The following is an 18,040-nucleotide window of genomic DNA, read 5'->3' on the forward strand; positions in this document are numbered from 1 at the left end:
GAAGCCACCGCCACAAGAAGCCCGAGCACCACAACGAGAGTAGCCCCCGCTCACCGCAACTAGAGAAAGCCCGCACGCAGCAACGAAGACCCAATGCAGCCAAAAATAAAGAAAAAGACAAATACCATATGATATCACTTATAGGACACAAATGAATTTATCTGCGAAACCTACTGACAGACATAGAGAACAGACTTGTGGTTGGGGGGTGGGGTGGGGTGGGGTGGGGGGGTGGGAGAGGGATGGATTGGGAGTTTGGGATTAGCAGATGCAAACTATTATATATAGGATGGATAAACAACAAGGTCCTACTGTGTAGCACAGGGAACTACATTCAATATCCTGTGATAAACCATAATGGAAAAGAATATGAAAAAGAATGTATCACTTTGCTTAAAGCAGAAATTAACACAACATTGTAAATCAACTATATTTGAATAAAATAAAATTTAAAAATAAATTCAGATCTAAACAGAAAGAAAAAGTAATGGTTACTCTTGGTGGGGTGGTAGCAACTGGTAGTGATCTGGAGAGGGTCTTCTAGATGCAGTAATGATGTAATGATGTTATCAGATTCCTGATCTGGGTGATGACTACATGGACATATTCAATTGGTGCATTTTTCTCTGTATGTGTTTACTGCAATGAAAAGCTAAAGAGTTTATATATTATGTAGGTGTAAGGTACTAAAAAAAATAAAACAAACCTCTATATCTATCGGGAAACAGAATATTACCCTTTCAGCCAAAGATCCTCTATGCTGTGTAACAGTATTATAAGTTTGCTCTTTATCATTCACATACTTGATCGTTAAATTTTAAGTGTTTTTGAATTTTGTACTATGGTGTCATGTTGTATGTAATCTTCTGTGGCTTTCTTTTCTCCACTCAACATTATGGTTTTGGAAATTGTTCACGCTTAAGTGCAATAATTCATCCTTTTTCTTCTTTTTTTTTTTTTGCGGTACGCGGCCCTCTCACTGTTGTGGCTTCTCCCGTTGCGGAGCGAAGGCTCCAGACGCGCAGGCTCAGCGGCCATGGCTCACGGGCCCAGCCGCTTCATGGCATGTGAGATCTTCCCGGACCGGGGCACGAACCCGTCTCCCCTGCATCAGCAGGCGGACTCTCAACCACTGCGCCACCAGGGAAGCCCCATCCTTTTTTTTTTTTAAAACCAGTATTTCACACATCTTAACAATACTGAGTCTTCCTATCCATGACCATGGCGTAGCTCTCCATTTACTCAAGCCTTTGTTTACCTCTTTCAGTAATTTTTGTAATTTCCTTCGTAAAATCTTGCATTTCTTTCATTAGACGTGTTCCTAGATACCTTTTTTGTTGCTCTTGTCAAACGCTCCTTAACTTAACCCCTCTTTCACACTGTCGCTCGAGAGTCTGCCAATATTAAGGGGTAAAAAGAAGTGACTTAACTATGTCTGATAATATTCTAACTCTCCGCGGTCCAAACGCCTCTAACTAATTTCTGACTATTGCAGTTCCCGTAGCTCCAACTACAAGAATCCACGCTGAAAGGGCGCTGAAAATATCTCAACTCCGCGCAAGGCGGAGCCGGTACGTGATGACGTCAAGGGCACGCAACACCTTAGGGGCCGGGGGAGGGCGGGGCCAGCAGGGGGACCTGCTGCTGAAAGAGCAGCGCCCCGGGCCGGGGCCATGGCGAAGCTGCTGAGCTGCGTCCTAGGCCCCCGGCTCTACAAGATCTACCGGGAAAGGGACTCTGAAAGGGCCCCGTCCAGCGTCCCTGGGACTCCAACTTCAGTCACTAACCCCCCTTCCAGCTCCTGGGTGAGTCGCGCTCTCCCCTGGTTAAAAACATAGTATGGCCCAAACCCCTTTGCGGCCTTTGCTCCCCAGAAGCGCCCATTATTGGAAATCGGGGGAGCCTGCTTGTCAAGCTAGCTGTCCGCAAAGTCTGCTCTCTTTGTGCTTCCTGGGTTAAAGTCACGCCTGTGGACTGGCCGCCTGCTGTATCGCTGTTGTCCAGTGCTTTCTCATTCCGACCGCCACTCCTTGCTTTTTTCCTCTCGCGACCCCTCAACCCTGCCCGTCGTGCTTCATGCCGGTCCCAATTGACTCTTAAGTCCTGGAAGAGACCCTGCGCGGATTCAGGAGCTGGATGATTTTGCCATCAAACTCTCGATTTCCTTTTACTCAGTGCCTCACCCGGTTCCGTTTATCTTCCCTGGCCTTGAATTTCAAAATGACTTCTTCAACATATCATACGTCCGCTCTCCCCGACCCCACCCGCAGCCTACCTTGGAGACCCCAGGATCATTGCGTTTATGAAAACCTGGGTGGTGGTAGGCTGTGTCCCTGAATGTTCTCTTTTTATCGGTGGTCTCAGGTTATGTTTATTGCCCTCTACAAACTGCCCACCGCCAGCCACATTCCTTCCTTAATCAGCCTACTCTCATTTCCAATGCTCTTCTTTCCCTCTTAAAGTTGTCATGATGTCTTTCCTTCTCTACCTCTGTCCCCATAGGCACACAACCCATTTGAAACTGGGTTGTGAAAAAGAGCAAAAGTCTCCAATGCTGCTTTCACTTTTGCTTCCAAGTCCAGTGCCCTGTGTTTGTTCTCAGGGTCTGGAGTAGGAAATCAGCTTCTGAGTCAGGATGGGGAAAAGGGGCTTCCTACAGAGCCAGAGATGTCCTAGGAGAGATGACTCTGGGGGCTAGAACCAGAGGACACACATCAGGGCTTCTAAAAGGGAAGGTGGAGGACTTGTCAATGAGCAGCATCCTTAATTCGGCCATCTGTTTTGGCAGGATACGTACTATCAGCCCCGTGCCCTCGAGAAACATGCCGACAGCATCCTGGCACTGGTATGTCTGCCCTGGAATCTGGGACTGTTGCATCTTTTCAGACCCAGCTGCCCTCCTGAACTTTCTTCTCCCCAGACTAGGACAGGGCAGTGCCCCTGGGGGTGGGGGATGCTCTGGGCTCTGCAGCAGACATCTCCAACACACACACACACACACACACACACACACACACACAGAGATAGCTCTCAAGCGCACATACTTGGTACTCTCCTTTGGCATGTGCACTGCTTTCTCTGGGGCAGCCTGAGCCATGAGGAAGCTGCATTTACTCTTGGGACCATCCGCAGGTGCGGAGTCCTGCAGTCCCCAGTGACCTGTCCTCCCTGGCATCTAGCCTCTTTGGCTGCAGAGACAGCTGTTCTCTCTGGCAAGGTTCCGATGGTGACATTTGTGCATCCTTTGGGGACCAGGCCGGGGGCTGTCCTGAGCAGGGCTGATTGAAAAGGCTTGATTAACTTGAGTAGAAAGAGAGACTGGCCTTTAAATGTGATGAAATTATGTCTGGAGATGATTAGGGGAAGAAACTAGAAGCTGTACCTAGTTTTCCAAGCCTCTGTTATGCTCTGACACACTGCCTTCAACAAATAATTGAGCACCTACTGTGTGCATGGTGTCATGCACAGAATAGGTACTTGATATGATATCCCTCAGGTTATCCACTTTGCTCAGAGCCAAGGCCTGGAAATGGCAGACCGGTGTGTGTGTGTGTGTGTGTGTGTGTGTATTGATTGCTTGTCCCTGTCTCTCTGCTACAGGCTTCAGTCTTCTGGTCCATCTCTTACTACTCCTCTCCCTTCGCCTTCTTCTACTTATACAGGAAAGGTCAGTGTGGTTTCAAAGGTGGTGGGACAGGAAACGGGCAGGTCATTGGCAGCTGAGCCAGTCCCCTAATGAGGAAAGGGGACCTGTGATGAGGATGGCTTGGCTTCCCTCTTCCATCAGGTATCTTCTTCCTCTGAGGGTGTGGCTGTCCCCAAAAGAGGGTGTGGGGGGGAGGTTGGGGCTGAACTGCGAAGAGGAGCTGAGGGGCAGTGGGGAAAGCTTCTCATATAATCCCTCTCCCCCACCAGGTTACTTGAGTTTGTCCAAAGTGGTGCCATTTTCTCACTATGCTGGGACACTGCTTCTACTGCTGGCAGGAGTGGCCTGCCTCCGAGGTAGGTGGAGAGGGAGACCGGTTTGGATCTATCCATCACTGAGTAAATATTCATTAAGTACCTTTGCAAATATAGTTCGGTGCTGGGCCCTGAAGGGAAGTAATTAATGGCCGAGAATGATCTTTTCCTTAAAGGGGTTGAGTTGTAAATATGAACAGATAATTAGCAGAAAGGTTTGCTATTATCTAGAAAAGATGCATATACCCTACAACAGTTCCACATATATCCATGTGTATGTTTGTGTTAATCCTTAAGTGGACTCCATGACCCCTAATAGCAGGATGGATAAATACATTAGAGGTTATAGTCCTACAACAGAACACCAGAGAGCAAGGCAGATGAACAAGCCAGAGTTACACCCAGCTACACAGATGAATCTCACAGATATAATGTTTTTGGGTTTTCTTTGGCTGCGTTGGATCTTCGTTGCTGCGCGCGGGCTTTCTCTAGTTGCAGAGAGCCGGGGCTACTCTTCATTGCGGCGCGCGGGCTTCTCATTGCGCTGGCTTCTCTTGTTGCGGAGCATGGGCTCTAGGCGTGCGGGCTTCAGTAGTTGCAGCGGCATGCAGGCTCAGTAGTTGTGGCGCACAGGCTTAGTTGCTCCGCGGCATGTGGGATCTTCCCGGACCAGGGCTTGAACCTGTGTCCCCTGCATTGGCAGGTGGATTCTTAACTACTGCGCCACCAGGGAAGTCCCCCACAGATATAATGTTGAATGAAAGAAGCTGAACACCAAATAATTTATGCAGTATGTTTCCATTTACATAAAGTTCAAAAGGGATGCATATATAAGTGGCAAAACACTAAAGAAAAACACAAGTCTTGGTTATCTTGAAAGTCAGGAGAGTGATAACCTGGGAGGGGGAGGGAACAGGCTGGGGAGGACTCCTGGTGGGAGGTGGCTTTGTGCTCTTTCTTTTTTTTGTGTGCTCTTTCTTGACCTGGGTGATCGGCACATGAATGTTTGTATTCTTTAAACTGAATGTATGTTTTATGTACATATGTTATTATCTCACAATTTAAAAAATGAAGAGACAAACCAAATCAGTGCCCTCTGGCGGGTGCACTTGATGAAAACCAGGTGAGGGGGATGCCTAAGAAGGGAGTGGTGGGGTCAGGAGCTGGACGGCTGCCGTTGGGTCCATTCCGGGGTGAGGACCTTCTGCCCATGGCGCTGGGCTCCCTGCTCCGAGAGGCCCTCCCTGACCACCCTATCTGAAAGTCACTCCCACTCCTCAGTTTTGTCTTAATTTTACATTTTATTTATTTTTAATTTGGGGAAGAAATTAAATACAGAAAAGTCCGTAAAACAAAATATCAGAAAGAACTAAAATGCTTATGTTTTGTGCTACTGCTTCAAATACCTTTTGTCAATAAAATACTAAAGCATTACAGGGTTGGCGTTGCCATTGGAATCTTCCTCAGCCCCATGTTTCTCTTTCCCCAGAAATAACCATTGTCATCTGGTGTGTTTTTTTTTCCCTAGTCCATATTTTTATATTTTTACAAAATATAGACCTCATTCCATCACATCAGAGCTGCTATGAGTTGTAAATGCATACCGATTTCAGTTTTCAAATGTGAAAAAAAAATATGAATCTTAGAATCTGTGCAATATGATAAGTATAGACAAAACAGAGCATTTTGGGGGGGTGCATTTTACATTTTTAGCACAAATGACATCACTCTATCCAAATCACTGTGCAGCTTGTTTCATTCTCAGTATTGTTTGGGGGCGCTACCCTTGATGATACATAGCGTTCTAGTTCATTCTGGTTTTATTTTCTTTATAGCCCTTATCCCTCTGAAATTTTCTTGTTTACTTATTTATTGTCTTTCTCCAGCCCCACCCCATCCCCAACCAAAATGCCAGCTCTTTGAGGGCTGGGACCTGTGTGTCTCGATTCCTGCTGTCACTCCCATGTCGGAACAGTGCCTGGCGCATGACACCTGTCGGGTCAGTGGGAGCAGAGAAGTCAGGGCTTGAGATTCCTCAGCAGTGAAGGGAGAGCAGATGCGATCGCTGAGGGGCCAAGCAAAGAGAGAAAAGAGCTCAGTGTTGAGAATGACTTTCGATTCAGAGAGAGAAGGAGAAGGGAGGCAGGGGAGGAGCAGCCCAGGAATTGGAAGGAGGCAAAGATGGACCCAGGAAACAGGAGAAAGGGATCTTGACGGACGGGAAGAGTGCTGAGTGGCACAGTTAAAAGAGAATGGGGTGACTTCCCTGGTGGCGCAGTGGTTAAGAATCCACCTGCCAAGGCAGGGGACACGGGTTTGAGCCCTGGTCTGGGAAGATCCCACATGCCGCAGAGCAACTAAGCCCGTGCGCCACAGCTACTGAGCCCGCGTGCCACAACTGCTGAAGCCTGCCCGCCTAGAGCCCGTGCTCCGCAGCAAGAGAAGCCACCACAATGAGAAGCCCGCGCACCGCAACGAAGAGTAGCCCCCGCTCGCCGCAGCTAGAGAAAGCCCACGCGCAGCAAGGAAGACCCAACTCAGCAAAAAATAAGCAAATAAATTTACTAAAAAAAAAGAGAGAGAGAGAGAGAGAGAAAGAGGACAGGAAGGGGACTCGGATGCAGTGAGTGAGGAAGTAATTATGGGGCAAGAGCAAGAGCTGTGAAGCCAGATGCAGGGAGTTAGAATATGCAGAAAAGAGATGGAAAGGTAGCATTGGAGAAGGGAGGAGGGAAAAGGAGAGAAACCCAGTGTTAGCAAGAGTGAAGCCTGAGGGCACGTGACAGTGTTTTAAGACTGGGAAGAATGAACATTCTGGAGGGTGGAAGGTCTATAGTCTAGGAAGAAACAAACTGGAGAAGTTAGGGAGGGGAAGAATGCCCTTGCCGGCCACTGGATATGGAGGAGGGGCGTTGGCTCAGGTCTCCTATTTCCCCAGATCCGGGGCCCTCTGTTCCTTTTCCTCTCACTTCTTGCCCATCTCAGATTCTCTTCCTGAAACTTACTCGTCTTGCTTCCCAATTTTCCTAACACAGTTTCCTATCCTCTCTCCACCAGGCATCGGCCGCTGGACCAACCCCCAGTACCGGCAGTTCATCACCATCTTGGAGGCAACACACAGGAACCGGTCTGCAGAAAACAAGGTGAGACCCTCAACTGCCTCCGCAGAGCACCGGCCCAGCTTCTGCCTGAGCAGGGAGATGTATTTTGCCACCCGCCACACTGGGCGTTTGCTTGCACATTGCTGGATCCCTTCTCCCCTCCACAAGGGAACTGTCCGCCTGAGGAATTTTTCCTCCCTACCACTTCTGGTGGAATATTCCACTAGAATAATCCTCCACCCTCCATCTGCAAGAATTGCCTAGATGTGGAAACATTCACAGTGTTTCTTAGAAGGAGGTTTCCTCTCTATCACAGCAGCTCATTCTGTAAATGTTTGTTTATTTTTGCCATGTGCATTGAACACTGTGCTAGTTTTGTTCAGGGATGAGACAAGACAGGCAGGTATGTCCACCCTTGTGCCCAAGAGCACAGTGTGGTGCCAGGAGGGAGAAAAGCGAGGGCAGAGTGTCCTTGGCGTTGTGCCAGCCCAGCCAGTGCTGGAGTGTGATTATCTTTGAGAAGGGGCTTTGGGGCCCTATAAAGCTCTTTCCTGTTACACAGGGGTTTCTGGGGTCTAACAGCTCTGACCACCATCATCGTATTGCTGTTTGCTCCACACCACCACTTATGGAACCGTGTAAAGATGTTCCACCATGCCGCTGTCTGACGCATTTTGCATACACCCTTTCTAATCCTCACAGCAATGGCACGAGGTGGCATTATTACCCTTATTTATATGTCTGAGGAAACAGAGGCAAAACGAGGTTACAAGACCCAAGCAGAGTCACAGAGCAAGGAAGTGACTAAGCCTGTGTTTGGGTCCAGGTCCGAACAGAGCTTGCCTAAAATTTGCTTCCCTTCATTTTGTTTTGTTTTTCCATTTACATTTTTGTAGAATTTTTCTATTGCTCTTTCTTAGTCCAGTTATTTTTGTAAATGTCAAAAAAACATTGTCTGTGACAGAAAATAAACTATTCTCAAAGTGCTGGGAGCTCTGGGGGCGGGGGAAGAAATACAGCAGAGTGGAAGACACAGCTCTCACTGCCCTCAAAAAGCACGTGGACTGGGCTTCCGTGGTGGCGCGGTGGTTGAGAGTCCGCCTGCCGATGCAGGGGATGCGGGTCCGTGCCCCGGTCCGGGAAGATCCCACATGCCGCGGAGCGGCTGGGCCCGTGAGCCATGGCCGCTGAGCCTGCGCGTCCGGAGCCTGTGCTCCGCAACGGGAGAGGCCACAACAATGAGGGGCTCGTGTACCGCAAAAAAAAAAAAAAAAGCATGTGGACTGACTCAGTGGGGTAACCGAAGGCACAGATGGTCTGGGTGGCATCAGCAGCCCGTGGCTGCAGGAGTCGAGGGAAGGGAGGTGCCCGTGAGGATGGAACAGTAAGAGAGGCCTTGATTCAAGTGGTGGGCCAGGTGCAAAGGGGCTACCGTGGGTGTGACTTCCCTCCTTCCCTCTCACCAGACATTTTGATCCTTCAAGATAGAATCGTGTAAAGAACCTAGGTGGGGAAGGGAGCGTGACCAGCCAACAGGCTCCCCACCTCCTCCCTCAGAAGCTCCAGCACCTCCAGCGCCCCCTTCTGGGGGTGAGTCAGTCTTAGATTTTAGAAAAGCGAGGAGTGTTAGGTTCCTCTTCTGGATGCGGGCAAACAGGCCAGAGTTGATACCTGATAGGGCATCCTCTCTAGCCTGACTTTTCTGGCCCCCGGCAGAACTTTCCATCTGCAGACCGGAGGGTGTTGACCTCTGCTTGTCTCCCCATGATGGGTGGGGGCCGGTCCCCTGGATGGTGGGAGTGTTGAGGGTGGGTAGGCGGGCATCCCCACGACTCCCCTTTCCATCCCCTCCCCCATCTCTCTCCGCCCACCACAGAGGCAGCTCGCCAAGTACAACTTCGACTTCGGGAGCTGGCCAGTCGACTTCCACTGGGAAGAGCCCAGCAGCCGGTGAGGCCCCGGTTCTTTCGCTCCATGCCTGCTCTGTCCCCCACCTCCACCCCTTCTTGGGGTCTAGGGCCTGCCATCCAGCCCCATCTCCTCATTCCTGCACCCCACCATCCTACGGGCCTCAGACGTGCAGCTTGCTGCTCCTGACCCCATCCTACCCTGCATCTTTCCATTCCTCAGGAAGGAGTCCCGGGGGGGGCCTTCCCGCTGGGGTGTGGCCCTGCTCCGCCCAGAGCCCCTGCACCGGGGGACTGCAGACACCTTCCTCAACCGAGTCAAGAAGCTGCCTTGTCAGATCACCAGGTGCGAAGCAGCAGGGAAGAGAGGCCAGCTGGGGTGGAGGGAACATAGGGTGCAGAGGCTCCAGGACAGGGCGCTCCACTGTTAGGTGACTGTCATTTATTGGGCTTAGTGCCATGTACATTGTATTATTTGTAGCAAAGTATTTAGTTTTTATCCACATCTGTGTGTGAAAAAAAGAGGGTCAGAGAGAGCCATAGTCTCACAGGTGGTGCATGAAGAGCTGGGATATTAACACAGTTCTGTCTGACACAACATCTCTTTCCGTGAGGCTGAGAGGGAAGGGTGAGGTTATGGGTGGGGCGGGGACACACAGCCTTAGCTGCAGCACGGTCTGGTGGCGGCTGCGGCCCTATCCTGGTCCTGCTGCTCCTTGGTTTTTCCACTTTGAGGCAGCTCCAACTTCTGCATCCATGAACAACCTGCCTCATAGAGTTGGTGAGATTTAACATATTCGGAAGGGCTTCCACCTTGCCTGGGTGCCTGAGAGCATGAGGTAGAACCTAAGGAAATCATGGTTGTGGGTGCTGGTGATGTCTGAAGCGACAACAGTGACCACAGCGGCGCGGCCAGCGTGGGAATTTTCTGTTGCTGGGGGCTAGGAGGCAGGTTGGAGGATACCAAGGAAGTGGATGGACTTAGTGGTCAGTTGTTGACTGTGTGCTGATTGATCAGAGGGGCGAGCCAAGTTTGAGGTTTTGAGGGGGGATGCTGGACGGGGTTGTACAATGTTGTTCTGGGGACAAACCCTACTTCGGGATTAACTGGAAGTGGTTAACTATCTTTTTCAGGAACAGCACCTATCACATCTCTTTTTTCGATTTATTTATTGATTTTTGGCTGCGTTGGGTCTTCGTTGCTGCACGCGGGCTTTCTCTAGTTGCGGAAACGGGCGCTACTCTTTGTTGTGGCGCGCGGGCTGCTCATTGAGGTGGCTTCTCTTGTTGCGGAGCATGGGCTCTAGGCACATGGGCTTCAGTAGTTGTGGCTCGCGTGCTCTAGAGTGCAGGCTCAGTAGTTATGGCGCATGGGCTTAGTTGCTCCACAGCATGTGGTATCTTCCCAGACCAGGGCCCGAACCCGTGTCCCCTGCATTGGCAGGTGGATTCTTAACCACTGCGCCACCAGGGAAGCCCCCTACTGCATCTTTTGTGTCTAGATTAGTATATTTGTGCAAGAAATATTTATTAAGCCCCAGAGTACTCTCTGCAAGGCTCTTGGCACCTACTACTACATGGCAGATACCGGGCATATCGCAATGAACCTAAATAAATACATTAACAGAATCATAATTGTTAATTAGTTTGCTTTTACTTATATCAGTATACAGAAAGTATTATCTCATAAAACTTTCAATGTTAATATGTACATATATGTGTACTAGGCCACAATATAAAGTATTTTAAAAAGGCTGCAGTAGGGCTTCCCTGGTGGCACAGTGGTTGAGAGTTCGCCTGCCAATGCAGGGGACACGGGTTCGTGCCCTGGTCAGGGAAGATCCCACATGCCGCGGAGCGGCTGGGCCCGTGAGCCGCGGCCGCTGAGTCTGTGTGTCCGGAGCCTGTGCTCTTCAACGGGAGAGGCCACAACAGTGAGAGGCCCGCATACAGCACAAAAAAAAAAAAAAAAAAAAGGTTGCAGTAAAAAAAAGTTTGAAAAGGGAGGGACTTCCCTGGCGGTCCCGTGGTTAGGACTCCACACTTTTACTGCCGAGGGCATGGGTTCAATCCCTGGTCAGGGAACTAAGATCCCACAAGCCACGTGGCACAGCCAAAAATCAAACAAACAAAAGTTTGAAAAATTGGTGCATATATTGTTTCGTTAGGTCCTGAAAGAGGCAAACGAAGCTGTGAAGGTCAAAGGTGAAGCCGGCCCCAGAGTCTCTGAGTGCTTGGGTTGGGATGGTCCCTGGGCTCCACTGTGTTGGGGGTTCATTAACCCCGTGTTCCCCACAGCTATCTGGTGGCACACACCCTGGGGCGCCGGATGCTGTATCCGGGCTCTGTGTACCTGCTCCAGAAGGCCCTCATGCCTGTGCTGCTGCAGGGGCAGGCCCGGCTGGTGGAAGAGGTAAGGCTCCCCTGCCCGTGACCCGCCCCCCCCCCCAACAGCCCTTCTTCCCCCACCCAGGAATGTGGCCTCCTGCCCCTCCAACTTGGCCATTGCATCTCCCCCACTCAGTGTAACGGGCGCCGGGCAAAGCTGCAGGCCTGCGACGGCAATGAGATTGACACCATGTTTGTGGACCGGCGAGGGAGAGCTGAGCCCCAGGGACAGAAGCTGGTGAGAGGGCAGAGGGAGCCAAAGGTAGAGTGTGGGGAGGGCAGTGGAGGTTCTAGAGATCTCAGTTCTACAGCAGCCCTAAGGAAGCACAGTGGGGATAATCCCATCTCCCAGCTCCACCCTAAAGACCTCTTGATGTAGGAAATCCCTGTGATAGGGAAATAGATGAAGGAGTTGACACGCAAGGACCAAAAAGTCATCATCGTAATAGTCACCACTTGGCACTTACCACATGCAGGGCATATGTTTGAGCCTCACAACAGCCCGGTAAGATAGGTACCATTTATATTAGCCCATTTTACAGATGATGAAACAGAGGCACAGAATAGCTTTTCCAGATCACACAGTTAGTGAGTGGGAGAGCTGGGATTTGAGCCCAGACAGCCTGGCTCTAAAATCTCCTGCACCCATGAAGCAGCCCTGGAAAGAGCACTAAGCCAGCAGCGCTGGGTGCTGGGTTCTAGTCCCATCGCTGCCCAGATGCTCTGAGGGTCTACCCAAGCCCCACCATCCCTGAGCTTTGGCTTGGGGCACCAATAGAGTTTATCTGACCATAATTCTGGAGCCCGAGAGGGAGAGGGAAAGTGATTGGCATACCACATGAAAGAAACAGTCACAGACAAAATGGACCCCAAAACTAGAAAGGAAAAAAAAAATCCATAATCCCATTCCTGAGAGATGGCCACCTGGTAGTCTTCCAAGGAAGAATGGACACTGTGCTGGGGGGTTGAGCATTTCAAGTTGGATCATTCCTCTTCCTCTGAGGGCCCAGTTTGCTAAGCATTTGCATCCACTTTGCCTCTCACTTTACGGACTTGTGAAATGAGAAGTTTCTGTTCTCCTGGGAGAGAACAGGAAACGTGCCCTTTCCTCTTTCCTACAAAGCTCCCACAGGCTGCCCTCCCTGCCGCTAGTGGGATTTTTGGTCCCAACTTGGCTCCTTCCTGCTTCCCCTATAGGTGATCTGCTGTGAGGGGAACGCGGGCTTCTATGAAGTGGGCTGCGTCTCCACACCTCTGGAAGGTAGGCCCGTGGCTCAGCCCTCTTATCTCTGCCCCTTGGAATGGAATGTCCCCACCTTCCCACATGGATATGACCTCCCAGGGCCTAACCACTTTCTCTGGGTGAGGTTTGAGACCCCTGCCTTTGGGGAAAAGTCTACTCCCCACTTGCTTTGCTAACCTTGTATCCTTCCCCTAGGGCTGTGTCCCTAACCTTATTATGCTCTTTGTTCTGTTCCCCGGACCCAACAATCCCATCTCTCTCCCTTCTGCTGCCTCAGAACCTTTTTGTTATCTTCCCATTCTGGGAAGGCTTGGAGTTTTTTGCCTCTGAGTTGGGTGTTTAGAACTCCAGTGTCCTTCTGCTCCTTCCCCCAGAGCTGGGGGCAGACAGTGGTGGGGGGTGTGGGCCATGAGGTCCCAGCCCTTCTTCCCCCTGTGTTACAGCTGGATATTCAGTCCTGGGCTGGAATCACCCTGGCTTTGCTGGAAGCACGGTGAGACCTTCTCGGAAATCCCTTCTTTTTCTGAGTTATGGTCTGTCTCCCTCTGGTCAGCCACTGGCGTTAGGGAAAGGGGTTATATGTTTCTGTAGGGCCTCCCACTCACCTGTGACCTTGGCACCAAGGGCAGGGAGCTGCAAGCCTCTTCCTCTCACACTAGGGGCTTGGCAGGAGGGGAGGCAGTGGATCTTGCTGTAAACGACTGGTTTCTAGAGAGGACAGCCCCTCCCACTGCCCTATTCTTTTTTTTTTTTTTAATGCCACTGACAGGCGTTTATTCTTCCATTAGAGCAGCGCTCTGAATTGTCTGTTCAGGGCTGCAGCTCCATCTTCGCTGTCTGTTGCAGCGTAGCTGCAGGAAGGGTCCCTGCTGGGAGGTCGGGGGGCGATGGGCAAGTGGCCTTTTGTGCTGACCCATTCCTGCCTTTGCCCTTCTTCCTGCAGGGCGTGCCGTTCCCACAGAACGAGGCCAACGCCATGGATGTGGTGGTCCAGTTTGCCATCCACCGCCTGGGCTTCCAGCCCCAGGACATCATCATCTATGCCTGGTCCATCGGCGGTTTCACTGGTACCAGCCTCCCTCCTACCCCCCCTACTGTAGGCACATTCAAACCATCTCTGTGTCCCCCCAGGAGAGGTGGGGAAATGCACTGGTGGCCCAGGAGTGGGGTGGAGGCTTCAAGGAGGAGAGGTGGGACGGGGGTGGGATCTCTGAGTGCGTCTGGAAGAAACTCTCCTTTTTCGCGTACACTTCACATTTCCTTCCACCCTTGTGCCCGATTATTAAAAGAAGTGGACTGGGGTCCTGGGGTGGTGACATCAGGGAGTAAATGTCTCCTCTGGCATTGTCTTCAGTGCATTTCATTGTTCTCTCTCCGTCCTCTCCAGGCAGAGCCCTGGCTGAGTGAAGTGAGGGGTTAAGGAGAGACCTCGGGCTCACTTAGTAGGCAGGATGGGGTCAGCCTATAGGACCCGTGGGACAAGGGTAGGGGTGGTGGGCCTGCCCTTGGTCCTCACCCTTTTTCCCTGTCCTGGTACCAGCTACGTGGGCAGCCATGTCCTACCCAGACATTAGTGCCGTGATCCTGGATGCCTCCTTTGATGACCTGGTGCCCTTGGCCTTGAAGGTCATGCCAGACAGCTGGAGTGAGTGCAGCTCCCAGGCTTGCCCTTCAGGAAAGAGGTGGGCTGGAACTGGGAGATGTTCTAACTGGAGATGGTTCCCCTTTCTGTGGGTGGGGAGTAGGTCACCCCATTGTTGAGAAGCAGGAGGACTCCCCTGTCTGGGGACCTCAGTTTTCTATCTCCATGAACAGTGGGGACCTTGGTGTTGAGCAGGGGCTTTGTCTCTGCTGTCCTTCCACATTTCTCTCGCTTTAGGGGGCCTGGTGACCAGGACTGTGAGGCAGCATCTCAATCTAAACAACGCAGAGCAGCTGTGCAGGTGAGGGCAGGCCAATGTCTAGCGTATATCACCCTTCCCCCACCTCACCCCCTGTAGAGATGCTACTGGGTGTTCAAATGCTGAAATTAGTACCAAAGTACAAGTACAAGCCACTGCCCCACATTTCCTGAGTGGCCCTGCCACCACCACAGCAGGCCCAACCCCTCCCAGCTTCCCTGGGACCCTGGACCTTCTCATGATCTGGCAACCAGTCGGTTCATGCCTGGCCCAGCAGGGACCTCCCAGCAAGGCCTGACTTTGAGCCATGCCCATTCTTAAGTATTCTGACTCTCACCCCTGGGTGAAGGGCTAGCCCAGGGGGCCCTGCTGTAGCAGGGGTAAGAATGCAGCCAGTGCAGGGGTGGGGTGGCCAGTTGTCACCTGTCTCCCCCTCTGAGCTCTCCCTCCCCACTGTGCTGTCCTCTGAAGGTACCAGGGCCCTGTGCTGCTGATCCGCAGAACCAAGGATGAGATCATCACTACCACGTGAGTGCCTGGGAACTTCTGCCCTCCTGGATCCCAGAGACAGCCAGGGAGTTGCCCCTCCTCCCTCTGCCCACCAGAAAACCAGGTATCCAGAGCCTTCCTCCCCAACCTCCAGCCCCTCCAGTGTACATTCTTCTCACCCCCAGGGTTCCTGAGGACATCATGTCTAACCGAGGCAATGACCTCCTGCTGAAGCTCCTGCAGCATCGGTGAGAGCCAGGGTGTGTGTATGCACATACGCACATATGTGTGTGTACTGACACCAGCGCGGGGAGACGGGGGAGAAAGTTTGGGGATGACGAGTGAAGAGAACTGGGTCCTGACCTCTTGTCCCGGCACTCCCTCCATAGGTATCCCCGTGTGATGGCAGAGGAGGGTCTTCAAGCGGTGAGGCAGTGGCTGGAGGCCTCCTCACAGCTGGAGGAAGGTGAAAGGGGATCTGATGAGGGCTTTGGTTGGGGGCCTGGCAAAACCAGGTTGCTGATGGGCACTCCTCTCTCTCCATGACCAGCCTCGATTTATAGCCGATGGGAGGTGGAGGAGGACTGGTGCCTGTCCGTCCTCCACTCCTACCAGGCAGAACACGGGCCTGAATTCCCCTGGAGCGTGGGTAAGGAGTCCTGGGGCAGGAGGAGGGGTTGGGAAGAGCCCAGGAAGGGGGTGAATATCCAGATGCGTGGCCCGTGTTTGAGCACCTCCTCTCTGCAGGGGAGGACATGAGTCCAGAAGGAAGGCGGCAGCTGGCTTTGTTTCTGGTGAGCTAAGGGGTGGGAAGCAGGAAGAGGGTGCCTGAATGGCCAGGGGGCACGTGTGGGGCTTGGGGACAGGGGTACCCTGTAAGCATTGGAAGGAGCAGCTTTTGTAGAGTGGGTAGTGGGTTCGGAGGGTGTCTGTGTTCTGCACCCCACCTGTCCCGCCCTCTCCCCTCAGGCTCAGAAGCATCTACACAACTTCGAAGCCACACACTGTACCCCACTCCCGGCCCAGAACTTCCAGTTGCCCTGGCACCTCTAGGGACCACACTGGGACTCATTCTGGAAGAACGGATGGGAGGAGACACGAGGAAGGACCCTATTACTTGTTATCCTCTGTGTTTATTTTGCTGTTTATAGTTTGTGGCAAGTGGGGGGACCATCCCCCTTCTCACTGTTCCTCTTGCACGTTTCATCCATCCGGCAGTACCTAACCTTCCCCAACACACTATCCATGCATTAAATGAATGGATTATTCCTAATAATTAATAAAAATATTTTTTCTACTGGCTGGTTAATTTTGTGACTTCCCAGGTGTCCAGGAAGCCAGGGTTGGGAGTGGGGAGAGTCGAAGCTCCAAAGGGCTGGGCTTTGAGAAACCCCAACTCCAGACAGCCAGTTTAACCCTCCCCATCTCTGCTGTCGCCTCAGGCAATATAGCACGAGCTACCCTTGTGCAATGGGTCCCCAATCCTCACCCTTCCCTGCCATGCCTAGTACTGTCACCACTGTGCAGCCTCCCTGGTGCCTGCCTAGGCCTTCCTGCGTACAACCAGCCCAGTAGACCAAGGTTGCCTCCTGTTGCTCACAACTCATGGGCTTTGTTGTTTACAAAGTACTTTCTAGCTCCTGATTTTCACCTACTCAGCAATTCTACAGATTTCCAGGTCCAGCCTGCATGGTCTCACCATCAGTCCTTCCAGTTTTCCTTGCTTAGCTCTTGCTCTTTCCGTGGGGAGTGTGGAACGGCCTGCTCCCCGTGTCTTATGCAGCAAACCCTGCACACCCTCCTCACCATGTCAAGTCTCTCTCTTCACACCCTCTTTGCAATTCAACAAACACAGGGCCTGCCAGGGACCAAGGAGCAGGTACCAAGGACTTGGGTCTTCCCAGAGCCATACTTTGCCTTTCTGGACAGCTGTTAGAATATTCTTAGTTTGAACTTGAGGAAATTGGTTCCCTATAACTTCCATTCTATTTCCAATCCTTGGACCTCACAGAACAGAATGAGTCCCTTTCCCACCCACCAGTTTGTACCCTGGCCACCTTCTTCCCTTGGAAACCTCTTTTCCAGATGAAATACCCCTAGGTTTACCACCCTGGGTCCACCATTTTGAACAAGATACTTAAGGTGGACCATATTCTGAGGTCCTGGATACAGCCTCTGGTTAATTTCAGTGTCTCCTCCAACCTCAAAGCACAGAGCTCCCCTGCAATCCCTGGGGCAGAGGCTGTCTGCCCTAACCAGCTCAGCAGCTCCTTAAAGGGAGATATACTGAGTCTCCACTGAAAGGAGTGATCTGAGACTTGTCAGTTGACATGATGCCTCCTATTTGGGGTTAGAAGAGGTGGCCACAGCTCCAGAATGTTCCACCTTTAGCAAATACCGGAGAGCTGATACTGGCACCCCTCTCCTCTGTTCTGCCCTAGGGAGCAAACAGGGTGGGAAGTATGGAGCGTGAAGCTGTGGGACCAGCTGCATGATTCTGAACCTTGCCTTCCAGAGCCATCAGGATAGTTAGCCCCCTGGAGACCAAGTCTTTGTTCAGCTAAGGGAACCTCCTTAAATGCAAACACGGGGTGCCCCACATCTCACACCCTAGACACAAAGGACTCCCTCTTCCTGGCCATGGCCATCAGGGACTCTGTTGACCTGCCTCTACAACCACGTCTCCCTCCCCCTTCTTCCTGCACATACTATAGAGAACAGTGGATGCCATGAGGGGCGCGTGGATACCTGAAGTGGATGGGGAGAAGTGAGGCTCAAAATTTGAATTCTGCACCACGCCACCAAGGAGTCTCAGTCTACCCCCTCAGATTGCTCCCCATCTGATAAGGCTCACACCCCCGCCCCCGGCGTGGGACCAGCTCCCCATATCCACTCCTCACCCTGTTTATCAGGGTTCTAGCAGTCTCGGGAGAAAACCAGCTGAGATGCAGACACCACATCTGCTGAGGCTCTGACTCTTGCTGTAGTGGGCACCAGGTGAGGCCTGGACACCCAGGCATCCCAGAGTTGCTAGGCAAACTGGGAGAGGGG

General features: G+C 51.8%; 1 protein-coding gene across 1 annotated transcript; it reads left to right on the plus strand.

Annotated features, from left to right (window-relative positions):
- Positions 1 to 1,639: 1,639 nt before the first annotated feature.
- Positions 1,640 to 16,286, plus strand: ABHD16A (abhydrolase domain containing 16A, phospholipase). The gene is made up of 20 exons (XM_065884582.1): positions 1,640 to 1,805; positions 2,789 to 2,845; positions 3,601 to 3,667; positions 3,916 to 4,002; positions 7,018 to 7,103; positions 8,938 to 9,011; positions 9,192 to 9,314; positions 11,267 to 11,381; positions 11,493 to 11,594; positions 12,554 to 12,617; positions 13,043 to 13,092; positions 13,543 to 13,666; positions 14,140 to 14,244; positions 14,479 to 14,542; positions 14,972 to 15,028; positions 15,175 to 15,237; positions 15,379 to 15,455; positions 15,540 to 15,638; positions 15,737 to 15,783; positions 15,959 to 16,286. Exons 1-20 carry the CDS (start codon positions 1,674 to 1,676, stop codon positions 16,040 to 16,042), a joined length of 1,677 nt encoding a protein of 558 aa, XP_065740654.1. The 5' UTR covers positions 1,640 to 1,673; the 3' UTR covers positions 16,043 to 16,286.
- The last annotated feature ends 1,754 nt before the right edge of the window (positions 16,287 to 18,040 follow it).

This window comes from Phocoena phocoena, chromosome 10 (genome assembly GCF_963924675.1).
Source record: "Phocoena phocoena chromosome 10, mPhoPho1.1, whole genome shotgun sequence".
Taxonomy (NCBI): domain Eukaryota; kingdom Metazoa; phylum Chordata; class Mammalia; order Artiodactyla; family Phocoenidae; genus Phocoena; species Phocoena phocoena.